The 17,217-nt window shown below is 33.0% G+C and overlaps 2 protein-coding genes across 2 annotated transcripts in view; both read right to left on the reverse strand.

Annotated features, from left to right (window-relative positions):
* Positions 1–1,447: 1,447 nt before the first annotated feature.
* The window catches only part of LOC126737638 (protein singed wings 2), a 35,314-nt gene continuing 19,544 nt past the window's right edge, over positions 1,448–17,217 (reverse strand). Inside the window, exons 2-9 of the mRNA XM_050442617.1 lie at positions 8,860–9,115; positions 8,643–8,799; positions 8,426–8,565; positions 4,371–4,588; positions 3,426–3,543; positions 3,112–3,231; positions 2,979–3,062; positions 1,448–1,741 (exon numbers count right to left, since the gene is read on the reverse strand). Coding sequence (XP_050298574.1) covers positions 1,556–1,741; positions 2,979–3,062; positions 3,112–3,231; positions 3,426–3,543; positions 4,371–4,588; positions 8,426–8,565; positions 8,643–8,799; positions 8,860–9,115 — 1,279 coding nt within the window. The 3' untranslated portion in view covers positions 1,448–1,555. The remainder of the gene's footprint in view (positions 1,742–2,978; positions 3,063–3,111; positions 3,232–3,425; positions 3,544–4,370; positions 4,589–8,425; positions 8,566–8,642; positions 8,800–8,859; positions 9,116–17,217) is intronic.
* LOC126737637 (uncharacterized) lies at positions 12,658–16,375 on the reverse strand. The gene is made up of 2 exons (XM_050442616.1): positions 16,328–16,375; positions 12,658–14,606 (listed from the first exon to the last, which is right to left on the reverse strand). Exons 1-2 carry the CDS (start codon positions 16,340–16,342, stop codon positions 12,954–12,956), a joined length of 1,668 nt encoding a protein of 555 aa, XP_050298573.1. The 5' UTR covers positions 16,343–16,375; the 3' UTR covers positions 12,658–12,953.

The following is a 17,217-nucleotide window of genomic DNA, read 5'->3' on the forward strand; positions in this document are numbered from 1 at the left end:
CAACCCCAATTGCCTTCGAATAATGCAATAATTTAGCCCAAGCAGGAATTTTCTCATTGTTGAGTCATTGAGACGTAAAACCTGGGTGTCGATATGATTAGAATCATCATAGGTAGACTCAATCAGCAATTTAGGTCCAGATGAGTGTATTAGTGTACTCCAATTATGCTAAAGGAAACGACTTAACATCTCAAAGGATCGGAAAGAAGGACTATGTTAAGATGAGACATTTTAAGAAAGGGAATTTTAGACCTACTCGTTTGACACTGGTCCACGAGTCTATTTTGCGGTGATCGAATTATATAGAAATAATTTCAATATGCTCCATAGACATCTCGCAACATTTACTATCATGACTAAATCCCAGGATAAAGCTAAATATATAGAGCATTACGCCTTGTTAACTAGGCTCAGTGATATATTTAACTATTCACTCTCTGGCTTTGAATCAAAGAAGAGATTCATCATTCAGAATCAGATATTGTAAAATAAACAACTAAACAGCTGATGGAAAACGCTTTAAGCTGGTAATTTATTCTGAGACAAAACTATCTATAAGACGCAACTGAAGTGCTATAATGAAAATTATCACTTATATCTTAACTTCTTGCCTTCAACTTTTAAGTAGTTCATCAATTAATCTGAGTAATGAGTTATGCTGCGCTGCTACTTCCATATTTTGTATGGAAATAGTTTATTAATTTGATAGTAAATTATAAAATACTAACTATACGATAAATCAGAGGCTCCCCTAGTGTTTATTTGTTCCACATATCAGTAGTTCTATCCAGAACCACGTTTACTACTTTTAGAATTATTATATATGAATGCACACTTTACATTTGAAGAAAATAATTGTTAAGTACTATAGACAAATAGGCTCTCAAAGTTGATTCTCAGTATCTCTTCCAGCAGTGGGCTATAGGCAAGCGCAACATGTACCATATAACTGTATGGTTTTTAATTTTGAAAATATCGCGCGAATAAATTAACGTCGATACGCATTGCTAAGTAAAGTTTCCAGTTTCTAGAATTAATTGCCTTTGTTCATAATATATAGGAGTTTTCAATAAAAAACTAGGGTTTCGTGCTAATTAAAATATTCAACATCGTCGATGCGGCTCCCAACTTTTGTACGTCAGGAACTCAAATAGAGTTCTAATTTGATTGGCGTGCTATTAACAGTTTTCTCTATGGTGGCATAGTATTAATAACCAATTTACCTGATGCACCACCAATCAAGGCTATCAAAACTTCGTAAATATTTAGTTCATTTACTGGGATCAAAAATCGAAAAATGCTTATTAACTTGGACTAGTAACTTTGTTTGAAACTTTGTTTTTAAAATTTTTACAAAAAAATAGATCTATAGTGAAATTGTTAAGTATTTAACATAATATCTAAAGACTTACAATTCTAGTTGGGTTTCTTAGTATTATATACAACGAACTATCTACTAATTTATTAAATAAATATTTTCAGTTTCTACATTGTTTCTTTACAGTGTAAACTTATCTATATATATATATTTAACAAAAAATTAAAAATCACACTGCTAGGGAAGCTTAGTGACTATCCAAGGCAACCTTCCGGTTTTCTTAAAGTGGTAATAGTCATAAGCTAGTTTACCCAAAACCAAGACAATTAAAAAAGCTAAGACACCATTGAGCAGATCCAAAGCCTCTTGAATTGTGTACTCTGACGGTGAATGACAGACTGCACTTCGGGATAAATCTATTACCTGGAAAAAAATAGTTTATGTCAATTATTATAGGAAAACAGGATATTTCTTTTTCAAGTTTTACATTGAGGCTCTAAGAAGTTTAATTTAGTTTGTCTTGGTTGGAATAGGTAGTATGAATTGCAATCTCCATCAGATCTGAGCAGATCGGGCTTTGAGTAAAATTTATATATAGAAATATAACTAACCTGGAACTATCAACAATAACAGAATACATTCTTAAATGTTTGCTATAATAATACACAGCAGATGTCTATTTTTTTATAAATCAAAGACCTTCAGACACTACTGATGCGTCCACATCGAATCAATGATGAAGATCAAGGTTGCAAATATTACCAATTTCATTATAAATCTCGTCTTATACTGAATTCGAATATCCCGCGTTTTTCTTAATATGACTCAGTCGGTATCGTAGCTACCTGCAATATCGATGACTGAATTTATTTCTCAAATAGTTCCAATAGCTGCGAAGAGTGCGCTGTAGTCGCGTCGTAAACATATCGCCAACGATAGCCATCTTGATAAGTGAAAGATTCCCCTTCCACACCCAAAGAAGACAAACGTGACGTTAGCCACACATGAACAATAGAGGTGTGACCAGAATCCAATAAATCAAGACGGAAACAAGAAATCCGCAGTGTAGCGATACAAGCGCCGCCACTATGCAAAACGTTCGATTTACTTATAAATTTAAATTCTTGCTTTTTGATAATTAAAAATAATTTATTTTATGATTTATTTGAGCAATGAGCCCGAGCATTTCCTTTATTTTAATAAAATTTAAATGGAAAAATTAAATGCTACAATATGCTAGAAACATAATTCGACAAGTAACATTAAGATGATTAATGATTAATGAATTACTATTTTAGAAAAGTAATAAATTTTTACAGAATTTTTATTAACTTAAAAACATAAAAGCTTATTTAAGCGAAAATATTAAAATTAATAAATTAAGTTCGACTTAGTAAACTGTAGTTTTTTGTTAAGACATTCGACTGAAGCCAGAACTAATTAAAAGTTTTATGCAAAAGTAGAGAATAAAGAAGTAATATCTCTAATTATTATTCGACGGCAAATAGAAGGTAATTTTAATGGCAATTTATAAAGTCGATAAAAAAGGGACAATTTCAGGTAAGTAATACTTGCAAAATTTATGGATAAATGAATAATAATAACTAGACATTAAAATTACTCTCAGTTAATTCATTAAATGCCTGGAATAAATACTTACGGGAATCAAACGATTTTCGGACTTTTCTGAGCACTTGACTTCGCGAAGATCAGTCACTTGTGGAGCATATTTCTGAAGCATTTCCTATTAAAAAAAATATTAAAAAAGTTCCTTAAAAATGACAATGTACTACTTTTAATCTTGGAGCAAAAATACAATCACATCTCCATGGGTTTCCTCCGAGGTACAATCTTACAGCATTTGGCATATTCCCGTTATGTTGTAAGGCATTATCTATTGCATAAACGGGAAGCTAAAATTTCATCAAGAAAAGGTAATTTTTGAACTAACTGATTAATTAAAATGAATATAAAAAATCATCTTAGGTAACTATTTTAAATTTAATTGGTTAATGTAAGTTAACCTAAATAAATTATGAATTACTATTTTACTATAAACTTGTTGGAGTTATTAGTGATGAAATGATATACATATTTAGTTACCTACCTCTGATATCTTATTGTTTCTCAATGAAAATACTCGGAAATGTGTGAGCCAAAAGGAGCTCTCTAAGATGTGTAGATTTGAAATTGCGTTATTATCTAAGAACAAGTCCAATAAATCTCTAAAATAAAATGAATTTTGTCAAATATATAACAATAAATAAAACAAAATTTAACAGTATATATGTTGTCATTTCTACACTTTTTAAAGTCTTTTGAGAAAATACAGGATGATTCCAAATGCCTGGAATGAAATGAAAAATTATTTACAAAGATGGGTCCAAAACTCTGAAACAACAATAATTTTAAATATCAGGAAAAAACTGGAATTTATATACAATGATGAAAAACTTCAATGCCATTGGTTAGTATTGAAAAATGTAATACTCCAAAGTATATTAATCATATACATTTACTGGAAAATTATGAAAAAATTAACATATAACTTTGTTCATATTCACAGGAACTCGGACGTGAGTATTGCTGGATGCATCTTCATGAAAATGAGACTCAACAGGAGTAAAAGGGTATTTCTTAGTGCAAGGGCCGAAAAATTATATGTGTTGACATTACAGGTCATAACTTCCACGCTTTTCAATTGATTTGGACTAATTCAGGCTTAAAACGTAGACAATAAAATTGCCTTTGAGCTCACATAAATTACTTTTATATGAAAAGAAATGTTGTCCTAAAAAAAAGTCAATAAACTTTGACAATTTAAAAACAAACCTGAAAAATTTCTTTTTTTCAACTTCCAACAGCTGTTTTTCGAAAAATACGACCTCAATTAATTTTCAATTTTACAAATCATATATTGGCGTCAAGATAGTATGTATGCTTTTTGAAATTCACGATCTTCAGAAAGTTCAGCAGTAGTAAGTGGAGGCACTGGACCGGCTTAGACCCATCCAGAGTTGCAAAACCTAGGAAAGAAGAAAAAAAAACTTACCTATATATACAATTTGTTCTCAACGGTCCTAAATCCTTAATAAGATTACCCTCTAAATGCAATATCTTTGTTTTAGGAGGAAATGTAGCCGGCAATTCGGTAAATCCCCGATATGAACAGTTAACTTCAATTATTGGCTCTAAAACGCCCGTTTCAATGGCAGTAACGCACTTTATTAGATGACAGGAACAGTTCGGGGTACAGGTTTCTTCTGTTATCTGAAATTATTAAACAGATTAGTTCTAACGAATGTTTTTTAAAAGACTTTTATGGATTTCTCTGACAAAAACAAAATTTCTTAAATGTCAGCCTAATCCCTTAATTTTTGAACTACAATATGGTCTCTCAAAAAAATCTTTTTGTAATTATAATGTCCATTAAAATTTGAATAGTATGCCAAACTTATGAAGACTGTTTTGTATAATAGAAGTAATGAGATCAACCCTTGGAGTAGCGCTTAACATTCTCTGTGGATTAAGAAAAGGACTCTGTCTGGCATTTCATGTAGGGATAAAAGATAAGAAACCGCAAGATATGAAAGACTCATGTCACACTTTAACACTATACGGTATACTGACGGAATGTTGGCAGGACAGCAAATGGTTTGCAAAAGCAGACTTTGTATCCTTTATATTAAGTAAGTTTTTATATTTATTATAATAAGCTATGTGTTCCTGAACTCTTCTTTTTCTAATTATGGTTTAGGATAAATCGTATTTCTTATAAAACTTAAAAAACAATTTATTAATTGTACTTAAAAAAACCATTACATGTGGATATTAATTTTATTATATGCAATTCCTTCTAAAGAGCCCGTACTGAAATAGGGATTTTAAACAACGATGTAAGAAGGATTTAAACGCAGCAAACTTGTATGAAAACTTGAGGAAAATTAAATTACATTATTTGCTGTCGACGGGTCTTTATAAATTTCAATGTTGAATTTTCAAAGTTCCCTTAGTTCTGCTCGAATCCTGTTATAAACCCGGTGTTTTCGTAATGTAGGTGATCTAAAGAAGAAGCTGGTAGAGTTAAATCGATATCGAAAAAAAAAAAATTTGTCTAAAAAAATCGATACGGGGGGGTATACCCGAAAAATGAAAAAAACCCAAACTTTGAAGGCCGATATCTCGGTTTCTATGGGAGCTATCGGGAAAATTCCAATGGTTTTTGTCTTAGTTTTGTCATTCTGAATCCAACGAGACCATCCGCAAGGTCGTAACTCTTCTAGAAGCTGAGATATCGCATTTTTGGAGCCCATTTTTGGCCTCAAAAACGAGGTCGAAAAACGACATTTTTCCGAATTTTCAAAGTGCTCTCATTCCCTTAGTTCTGCTCGAATCCTGTTATAACCCGGTGTTTTCGTAATGTAGGTGACCTAAAGAAGACACTGGTATAGTTAGTTCGATTTCGAAAAAAAAAATTTGTCTAAAAAAATCGATACGGGGGGGTATACCCGAAAAATGAAAAAACCCAAACTTTGAAGGCCGATATCTCGGCTTCTATGGGAGCTATCGGGAAAATTCCAACGGTTTTGTCTTAGTTTTGTCATTCTGAATCCAACGAAGCCATGCGCAAGGTCGTAGCTCTTCTAGAAGCTGAGATATCGCATTTTTGGAGCTCATTTTTGGCCTCAAAAACGAGGTCGAAAAACGACTTTTTCCGAATTTTCAAAGTGCTCTCATTCCCTTAGTTCTGCTCTAATTCTGTTATAACCCGGTGTTTTAGTAATGTAGGTGATCTAAAGAAGACACTGGTATAGTTAGTTCGATTTCGAAAAAAAAATAATTTTTCTAAAAAAATCGATACGGGGGGGTATACCCGAAAAATGAAAAAACCCAAACTTTGAACGCCGATATCTCGGCTTCTATGGGAGCTATCGGGAAAATTCCAACGGTTTTGCCTTAGTTTCGTCGTTCTGAATCCAACGAAACTATCCGCAAGGTCGTAGCTCTTCTAGAAGCTGAGATATCGCATTTTTGGAGCCCATTTTTGGCCTCAAAAACGAGGTCGAAAAACGACTTTTTCCGAATTTTCAAAGTGCTCTCATTCCCTTAGTTCTGCTCGAATCCTACTATAACCCGGTGTTTTCGTAATGTAGGTGATCTAAAGAAGACACTGGTATAGTTAGTTCGATTTCGAAAAAAAAAAATTTTCTAAAAAAATCGATACGGGGGGGTATACCCGAAAAATGAAAAAACCCAAACTTTGAAGGCCGATATCTCGGCTTTTATGGGAGCTATCGGGAAAATTCCAACGGTTTTGTCTTAGTTTTATCGTTCTGAATCCAACGAGACTATCCGCAAGGTCGTAGCTGTTCTAGTAGCTGAGATATCGCATTTTTGGAGCCCATTTTTGGCTCGAAAAACGACTTTTTCCGAATTTTCAAAGTGCTCTCATTCCCTTAGTTCTGCTCTAATTCTGTTATAACCCGGTGTTTTAGTAATGTAGGTGATCTAAAGAAGACACTGGTATAGTTAGTTCGATTTCGAAAAAAAAATAATTTTTCTAAAAAAATCGATACGGGGGGGTATACCCGAAAAATGAAAAAACCCAAACTTTGAACGCCGATATCTCGGCTTCTATGGGAGCTATCGGGAAAATTCCAACGGTTTTGCCTTAGTTTCGTCGTTCTGAATCCAACGAAACTATCCGCAAGGTCGTAGCTCTTCTAGAAGCTGAGATATCGCATTTTTGGAGCCCATTTTTGGCCTCAAAAACGAGGTCGAAAAACGACTTTTTCCGAATTTTCAAAGTGCTCTCATTCCCTTAGTTCTGCTTGAATCCTACTATAACCCGGTGTTTTCGTAATGTAGGTGATCTAAAGAAGACACTGGTATAGTTAGTTCGATTTCGAAAAAAAAAAAATTTCTAAAAAAATCGATACGGGGGGGTATACCCGAAAAATGAAAAAACCCAAACTTTGAAGGCCGATATCTTGGCTTCTATCGGAGCTATCGGGAAAATTCCAACGGTTTTGTCTTAGTTTCGTCGTTCTGAATCCAACGAGACTATCCGCAAGGTCGTACCTCTTCTAGTAGCTGAGATATCGCATTTTTGGAGCCCATTTTTGGCCTCAAAAACAAGGTCAAAAAACGACTTTTTCCGAATTTTGAAAGTGCTCTCATTCCCTTAGCTCTGCTCGAATCCTGTTATAACCCGGTGTTTTCGTAATGTAGGTGATCTAAAGAACAAGCTGGTATAGTTAGTTCGATTTCGAAAAAAAAAAAATTTTCTGAAAAAATCGATACGGGGGGGTATACTCGAAAATGAAAAAACCCAAACCAAAAAATTTCTAAATTCTTATACGATGGTTTAGAAACATTTTACTAATTAAATCTTTTAATTATAAATTAAAATATAATATACTACCACTTCACCACAACATTTCATTTAAATCTCTACTGATATTTTACAAAACTATATAAAAAATTAAGTATATTTAAATTGAGCGCCATAGAAATGACATAGTTATCTTTCAATTATTAGTTCGAAACTACAAGTCACCAGATTTATGTTGGCAGCACTAGCTGCAGTGACAGTTTTCACCAGTTTAATATCCGCTTTTGGGTTTTTGTTTTTTGTTAGTGTAACGTGATAACGATGTGCAAACGTGTTCTAATACTTTTGATTCGTTTTAATATCAGAAGAATATAGGAGACCAGATATAGAATAGAAGTATTAGTCTTTGGTTTAATACTTCAACTGTGTAACTTTTGTTTGTGAATGAAATTAGTTGTAGTAGTTATAAGTAGTTAGTTAGTGTGATTTCTTTTATTAAAAGAAACGCGCCTAGAAAAAGCATACAAAGGTGGCTAGGCGTAGATGAATGTTGCTTGATATTTGAATCAAGTATTTTTCTTAGTTCTTGAGATAGGCCAACCGATTTTTCATTTTGGCAGTTTATAGGGAAACTTTTCAAAATCAATATATTTCCATTTCGACAGTTTTAGTAACCAGTAGTTTTAAAACTAAGGCATTTAGGTTGCGTTCCTCTTAAAAAAGGACAAGGATGTATCCAGAATCATACAGGTTGTTATTCTAACAATACTTACCTTGCGAAATTCAGCAATAGCAAGTATTGGTTTATTATTGTGTGGCATCTTAAAACAAATCAGTTCTTCCAAATCCTTGAAAATGGTTCTGTTCAGTTCCAATACCCAATCCAGGCTTTTTGAGCAATTCCATCTATTACCTAAAAATTTCATTTGAGTTATGTAATAAATGCATATCTAACTAAAGGTATATAAGTTTTTTTAAGCATTATTTTACCTGATAAGTACACTGCATTTATCGAAGGAAGAAAATATTGCTTAAAGGGATAATCACTGATAAAGTTCCCGGATATATTCAATACTTTCAAGTTAGGGAAATAACTTGTAAAGGTATCACAGAGAGAGGAGATCTGAAGGCAGGATAGATGTAGTACCTAAAAATAAGTTAAATAAAGTTAAATTTTAATTAAAGGATATATACTATGATAAATTACCTCTAAGTCCATTTTCTTATTAGGCATTACAATCTTTTCGAGCTGTGTGATATTGCTTCCAATAATGCTTAAATTCCTTAATTCGGGAAAAGAACTTTGCAGACTATTGAAGTCTAACATTTTTAAGTCTATATGCGTAACATGGAGCTCCGTAATTCCAGGAAAGTTTCCAGTTGGTAAGCTTTTTTCGCAGTGCAGATGCGATGCTATTGTAGTGCAATCTTGAGTGGATGAAGAAATGTGATACCATAGATACCTGAAAATAGATATTTTTAAAAATTTGTTATCTATTGTAAGAAACTGTATACAGTGCTTTCATTTCAAAACGATCCACCCTTAATAACTTTCTTAAAAAAAAAAAACACGTCAAATTAGATATACAGGGGGACGTTTAATTATGCATTTACTGAAGTTCTGTCAATCACCTCCTCGCCTCCAGCTAACCTCACTTTAATATGTCAAATGGGAACCCCCATCGTGTGATACATCATAGTAAGGAGCGTAAAATTCTCTATTCAACGGTACCAAAAAAATTAAATCGGTAAATATGTAAGCAAATAGTTAGCGAAAATATCTAGAAACGTGAGCCATAAATACGTATTAGAATTGATACGAAAATTTGAAGAGACGGGATCGATTTGCAATAAGAAAAAATATGAAAATAGAGTTGTCGATGAAGCATGCCAAGTTGAAGTACTAGGACAACTTGCTATGGATCCAACTTTGTCTATACCAAAGGCCGCAAAACTAACAAATATTTCCACTGGTTCCGTACATGAAGTTTTTAAAAAAAATAAGTTCTTTCCTCATAAAATCCATATTCTTCATGAACTCGGAGAAGATGATTTTGATAGGAGAATTCAATATTGTGAAGTGATGTGCCAGCGAATTGACGACGATCCCCATTTATTGAAGAACATTTGCTTCAGTGACGAATCGACCTTTTTTTTAAATGACCTGGTGAACAGACATAACTGTAGATGGTAGCTGATAGTAGTAGATACTGGGATAATGAAAATCCGCATGTTTTTCGGGAAGGCCATACCCAATATCCCCAAAAAATTAATGTTTGGGCAGGAATTTATGGGAATGAAATAATCGGGCCATTTTTTTTTGGAAGAAAATTTGACTGGCGAATGTATCACACGATGGGGGTTCCCATTTGACATATTAAAGTGAGGTTAGCTGGAGGTGAGGAGGTGATTGACAGAACTTCAGTAAATGCATAATTAAACGTTCCCCTGTATATCTAATTTGAGATGTTTTTTTTTTTTTTTTTTTTTTTAAGAAAGTTATTAAGGGTGGATCGTTTTGAAATGAAACCACTGTATAGAAGTAAAAAGATTTATAGAAATATATTCGAGAATTTGCTGTAGATTTTTTAGTAGTAGTTCAATCATGTTTAAGATAAACGTTTGAACTAATGTTGACTTATTTACTGCAATAACTAAAATCACAAAATGTATCTCAATGGTAAGCTCATTGATAAATTAAACTATAACATTATGACTACCTTTTGCAGGTAACTTAATAAATTAGAAATTCGAAAGGAACAAGCTGTATTTGAATGGAAAAACCAGAACACCTACCTGTCTCAAAAAGATATTTAGAATTTCAGAACCATAAATCAGTGTAACGATAATACAAGATGGATAGATGACCAAAATGCCAAACATAACCAAAGGGAGCAAACCTTCAATTTTTAAACGCATCGCATTTTTCTCGAAACGACGCTTTTCAAATCGGCGACAAATATTCAAAAACTATTTTACAGATCAACTTCAAATTCATAGAAATTATTACACACATAAGGATTTTTTGCAATAGACAAAAACTTTTTTTTATAAAAAAAAAGACAAAAAAGAGACAAAAATTAGTTACATGTAGGTACAGATATGAAACATCAGAGTCTATATAGCATATCTTTCGTAATATGCTTGTAATTCTTCAAGATTACTCCGTTAAGAGCTATACTTGATAATGACAAAGACAAATGGTACTGAAACCGAACTGCACTTACAGAGACTAATAGTAAAAGTGACTTAATTCTATTAAATAAAGTCTCTAGGGAAACGATTTTTTTTGACATCTATCATCTACAAATTGAAGTAAAAATCAGCGCTACTATCCATATCACGAATCACGTTTGATCAGTAACTTGTTCCATTTTTGACAACTCGTTGTCATATGTTAAATCCTTGTCGGTTTGGAAAACCGGCAACAAGTTGATGATTCTTCAAAGGCGTTTGACAGGGTTCAACACAATCTTCTTATTAATAAGTTGCAGTTCCAAATTCATGGCACTTTGCTTCTTTGGTTCAAAAATTATTTGCAATAAAGTACCACTTGTAGAGATAAAAAACGACTTTGGTGTTCAACAGGGGACTTACATACCTTGTTGTTTGATTTATTTATTGATGAACTAACAAAATAAATTAAATACTGTGAGTATCTTCTCTATGCGGATGATTTTAAACGTTTTATAAATATTAACGAATTTGATGATTACTTAAAATTGCAACATGATTTTGATATAATTTCTGAATGAAATTCGGCCAACGGATTGAGTTTTATTTTGTTCTTTTTTGGCCCTGGTTAAACCAACTGGCCAGCCCTTTGATTGAGCCTAAATGCAGAAAAATTTAAAATTTTAACAATTTCTAAAAAGAAATATAATTATTTATTTGACTATCGCAATAATAACGATATCTTGCGTAGAGTTAATGAAATTAAAGGTCTGGATGTGGATATTGATAGTGGTCGTAGGTTTGATTACCATATAAATTCTATTCGTAGTAAATCTATGAAGGTGTTGGCTTTTATGAGTCGAACTTTAAAGGATTTTAATGACATTGAATGTTCGCGAGCCCTTATGTGCGATTTATATTAGAATATGCTAGTCCAGTTTGGTCACGACAATATAACATATACATTGAATTATTGGACAAAATTCAAAGAAAATTCCTTATGCTTGTTGCCTTTAAACTTGGCATACCTATAGAAGACTTTGATTACAATTATATTGGAAATCTCTTAAATCTTTTAAAGATTGTCGATCTGTGCAGTTCATAAAAAAATTGTTATTATCACTCTTAATGTCGCTTAAAAACTCACTCGTAATCCAAAATTGTTCTTATCAGTTAAATGCCACAGAAAAAATTATGGCATGAATAGGCCAGTCTATAATGGCATAAATATTCACTTTTTTTGCACGCCTTTCTTTTTTATTGACTTGACACTGAGAATTAAAAAAAATATATATAATATTCTAAAAATATGTCCCGATCAACATGCTATAAATAACCGAATAAAAAAAAATAAAATCAAGTTTTCGAATTTGCATAATTAGCATCCACAGTTCCATAAATTAGCTTTTAAAAAATAAAACACAATTTGCATAACAGTTCAAATCCGTATTTAAATGATCCAAAACCAACCAAGTTATTCATCTTAAAGGTCAAACGAGAATTTTTAAAATAAAAACCAGATCTTCTGTAAAATTATAATAACGTTTAAAAGATTATTAATTGCCTAAATCAACGAATTAATTGGGATGACATTTTCGCTTTTGGTAAAATATGCAAAGTAAATGTTGGTATAAATTTGATCATGGGAAAATGCAGACAGTTGTATATTAATATTTACATAGCGTAATACACTAATAACAAATTTGAAATCTAAATAAAATTGACTGATTGAGTTTTTGTATTTGTAGATATTATTTTGAGTAAATAAAATATTTACACAAGTTATTCTTGATAAATTACGATAAAGGTCAATAAATAAATACAAAATCAGTTTTTTCAAAAATCATTATTTTATTGCACATAATATTTACAAGTATGTTTATTTAAAATTATTTTACAAAATCACATCCTGAGTTAAATATCATTTAATTATTGAGCATCAAAATATCAATACTTCCCAGTTTAAAAATGCGTTTTTGCATCAAAATAGCCTCTCAATAACTCTGTAGATTCAAAATGGCAGTGCTCAAAACCTCAGCTAATTGAAAGAATGCTTGGACTATTATGGTATTTTGACAATAATATGACTATGATGGAATCCTACATACTAAGTTTTAAAAGTCCCAATTACACGCTAGGAACGCCGTATGTAGAAAAACCAACTTGAGCGTTGTGGCTCTCGCTTTGGTTTCCACTTTCATCGGCAGCAACATGTCCTTCCACACCACTGGCATTGATAGAGGCAGCACCACCAATGTTTACTACATGTTCTTCGGCACCTGCGGATCCGGAAACTTCGTTGCTTTGTTCAGCTACGGATCCTTCAGATTGATAAGAAGACTCCTCGACACCAGAGGCACCAGCACCAGAGCTACCTTCAACAATGGTATTAGCAGTGGAGCTTACGGGAATATTAAGTTGGAAGCTAGTGGTCTCAGATACGCCTTGGCTTCCTTGTGCGGCATTACCAGAGAATCTAGTCTCGAATCCAGCACCGGTTGATCCCACAGACACTGATGAGCTGTCAATACCAGCGCTTGAACCAAAATTAGCAGCAGCGTTTGATCCAAAATCAGCAGCGGAAATGCCTCCGAAACTGCCGGCAGATTCACCGGTAGCTACGGCAGCAGCATTGGCGGCAATAGCTTCAGCTTGCTGACTGGCGAGTTGTACACCAGCAGGCAAGTTAGCAATAACTTGGCCTTGAGCACCATGCTTGCTTTGAATGTCAGCAACGGCGGCTTCAGCTTCTTTCTGAGTCTTGTATTTAATGAAGAATACTTCAGGTTTGGATGGTTTGGCTGGCAGTGCTCCTTGGTATCTGACCTTGGGGTGTACTTCTGGTTTCTTAACCAAAACGTATACGAGGGTCTTCTCTTCGTTCTGAGGTTGAGCTGGTACATTGATGGTGGATGGTAGACGGTATGATGGAGCCTTGATGAAGATGATTTTGTAGGATTTCTTTGGCGGTACAGGAGGCAGGTCAATTTTAGCTTGGATTTCTTCTTCGGGTTCTTCGGGGGCGGCGAAGAAATACAAATGTTTGGATACGTCTGACTGGCTAGCACCACTGGCAGCATCAGTAACTACACCAAATGACTCGTCGAGGCTTCCTCCAGAAGTTTTGCCTGCGTAGCTGCTGCTTCCACTAACTCCCCCACTAAGACCAAATCCACTGCTAATGCTTCCTCCGATTCCGCCAAATTTGGCAGCGCTAGAATCTACAACCGAAGAGCCAAAGCTACCAGAGCTACCAAAACTAGATCCTCCAGAAAGAGCACTTCCGAATCCGGAGTTCAAAGATGCATCGCTAGCGAATTGGGAAACACCGAATGCGGGGGCGGCAGTACTGCTTACTGAGTATTGTACATTGCCCAGAGCGGGTTGCTGCTGCGAGTATTGCACAAAGTTTACTGAGGGTACTGAAGCAGGGGTAGAAGAAACAAATCCGCCAGAGAAATCGACATTCAGTGGCGAGGCTGTAGAAGACACGGCCACACCAGCGGGTACGTTGCTGTAGCTTTGGACAGTCAAGCCATCACCAACGTTGGACGGAAAGCCAGAGGTGAAGCTCAATGATTGTCCATTGAAGTTTCCTGCTGAAGCGGCTGGTAGAGCAAGGCTGCCTCCGGAGCTGTACGATACAGCATTGGAAGCTCCACCAAGGACTGAGGCCTGGGGTGCTCCATAGCTCGACAGGGGAGTTTGGTAAGCATAGCCAGGTTGCTGGTTGAGCAAGTGGGACACGTCAGCGGTGGCTAAGGCCACGAAGGTGGTAAGCTAAAAGGAAATAAATGGTTTTAGTATTACTGATTTAATAAATAGTAAAATAGGTAAATTTTAAAACAGGTATTTAATTGCACAATTGTTGTACGGATATCAGGAAAACTACAATAGACTTTTGAAGTTTTACTATTTTGAATAGAAGAGCAAATACATAAAGTGTTCAATTTTCCAGTGAATATTTTACTTGGAAAAATATATTTGTAAAATTCTGCATAAGGCCAAAATTTAATAACATTCCTTGAAAAGCAGAAAGATATTTTTCATATTAGAATTTACTTTATATATTATGACACATACATATATTGGAAAAAAGAAACGATGTTAATATCCATTTAAGTTATGCTGAATAATTAAGTACTAGATTTTGATTAATATAGCAGCATTTAACCTAATTAGCCTTGAAAATATTTTTTAATACAAGCATATTTTTATTTGCAATAGGGGTAAATTAAATACTTATATTGTAGATATAAATAAAGCAATTAATTCATTAAAAATCCTCGAATACGGTATTGCAAACGTATCGCGCCGCATGTTTAGTTAAATGTTTTATATTTTTATAGCTTTATACTAAATGAAAAATCAAAGTATCGTTAAGAGTTTAATGTATCTTTTTAAATATTTCGACGCTGTAAGTTAGAAATAATAAATATAATATTATATGTAATTCAACTATAAGAGAGTCAAAAGATGACACGTTTTTCGCCTATACCAGGTATCATTAGCTCTACTTATGTATTCACTTATGAAAAGAAAAACGGATGAGCAACAAAAGTTTTAAGTCCAGGGTAACAAATTAAAAGTTAACAAAATAGGACGGAGACTAGTTATCCCATATTAAAAATATAAGCAAACTGTAGAGTTTGTTTTATTACTGTTTTTGTTCCGTCATATTTGTTAACTTCTAATTTTTACCGTGGGCAAAAAGATCTGACGATGCCTACTACAGGCGAAACACGTGTCATCTCTTGACTTTGTATTGAATATATGTGATACCTGGTAACTTGTTTTTCGAGTATAAGAAAGTCACTTATAATTAACCTATTTTATCACATATCAAATGTTAAAAGTAATGCATATTGAATTTTTTTAATATAGATTGTACAGAATATGAATGTATGTACATATTGATAAAAGATCGTATGAATACTGGAAATTGGTTATTGGGAATTATGTTTCTTTTTCTATCTATCCGACAATATTAGACGAAAATATTTGCATTTCGTCTCATGCTTTACTTCTATATAAAAGTATAGACAAAATTATATACTTATCTTCTTATGTAAATTTTGAAGGAAATAGATCTGTTTATAGAAGTAATTCGAAAAAGTAACAAAACTTATCTATATACCAAATGTTTTCTATAATTAAACTCACTGAATTATTGTACTACTTAAAATAAAATTTTAAAACTATTTTGTAGAGTTTTTAAACTACAAACACTAATGTTGGAGTTTTTTTTTAAGAAAGAAAGTGTTTCGTTAAAAAAATATTTAATTGTACTTCGCCAGTATAATGTACTCATGTAATATTCGAGAAAATATTTATAGAAAACATAGATGGTCTAAATAAAATACATAAAGGTTATGTTACTGTTTACTGTGGCTCCCTCTAAGCAATCAAAACACTTTTTAAAACACTTATATAAAATTAAAATATTTAAACAAATAGAACTAATTAATTTAAAAAGAATGTAAAACAAATTTGGTACTTACCAGTAGGATCTTCATAGCTGTTGTACCAGGATGATTTTGTGATGAGAACTAGATAATAAAAACTATTTATACCCGGTCCCCACTCAAAGAAGGACATCCTACTGTCAAGGTTGAATTAGCATTTCAGGAATATTAAAAAAATTGTAAAATTCATCACCAATCGTATAATATGTATATATGAATTCATTCACCTTTTAATTTATCAAGATTGACTGGGAATTACGTAATCCTCTAAATAACGAATAAATTGTTAAACAAACAAACCGTCTAGAAACTGAGAAAAAATGACCGGAGGAGCCCCGAAGCCATTGATGAATGAGAAAAAAATTAAAATCAAAGTGCCGACAATTATTGTGTAGTGCGCCTTCCGTTCTTGACGTTCCCGCGCCGAACAATATTTAAATTTTTTATTGTTTATTTTCAATTAATTATTGTTGAAACCATTTGTTAAATAATTATCGGAGTATTGTTAGGCTTTGTTAGTTAATCCTATACAAACACCTCGTTATTGGATGCTAGATTAGTTTCATTTATCTTAGGGTCAACAAGGTTTGGTGTTTATTTGGCGTTTTTTAGTCATAATACAATTTTGGTATTATATGTTGTGAATTGCCCCTGGTATTTGGTTTATTACTATGGAATTTTTGCTACACATAAAGTCTCTTCAAATTTATTTTTATCTTTTTTTAGTAAGTATATTATGAGTTTTTCAAGTAGTACATTTAATTTTAATAATTTATTTATGACATCAGCACTGTTATTGTGCTAATTAAGAATTAGGTATTTTGGAGATATATTTGCATAAGTTATTATTGCGTTAGACATTAGGTAATGTACTAAATTAAAAAAATATTGTTTTTAGAAGATGTACCCATTCGTGTTAAGATCAT

Source organism: Anthonomus grandis, chromosome 6, assembly GCF_022605725.1.
Source record: "Anthonomus grandis grandis chromosome 6, icAntGran1.3, whole genome shotgun sequence".
Taxonomy (NCBI): Eukaryota; Metazoa; Arthropoda; class Insecta; order Coleoptera; family Curculionidae; genus Anthonomus; species Anthonomus grandis.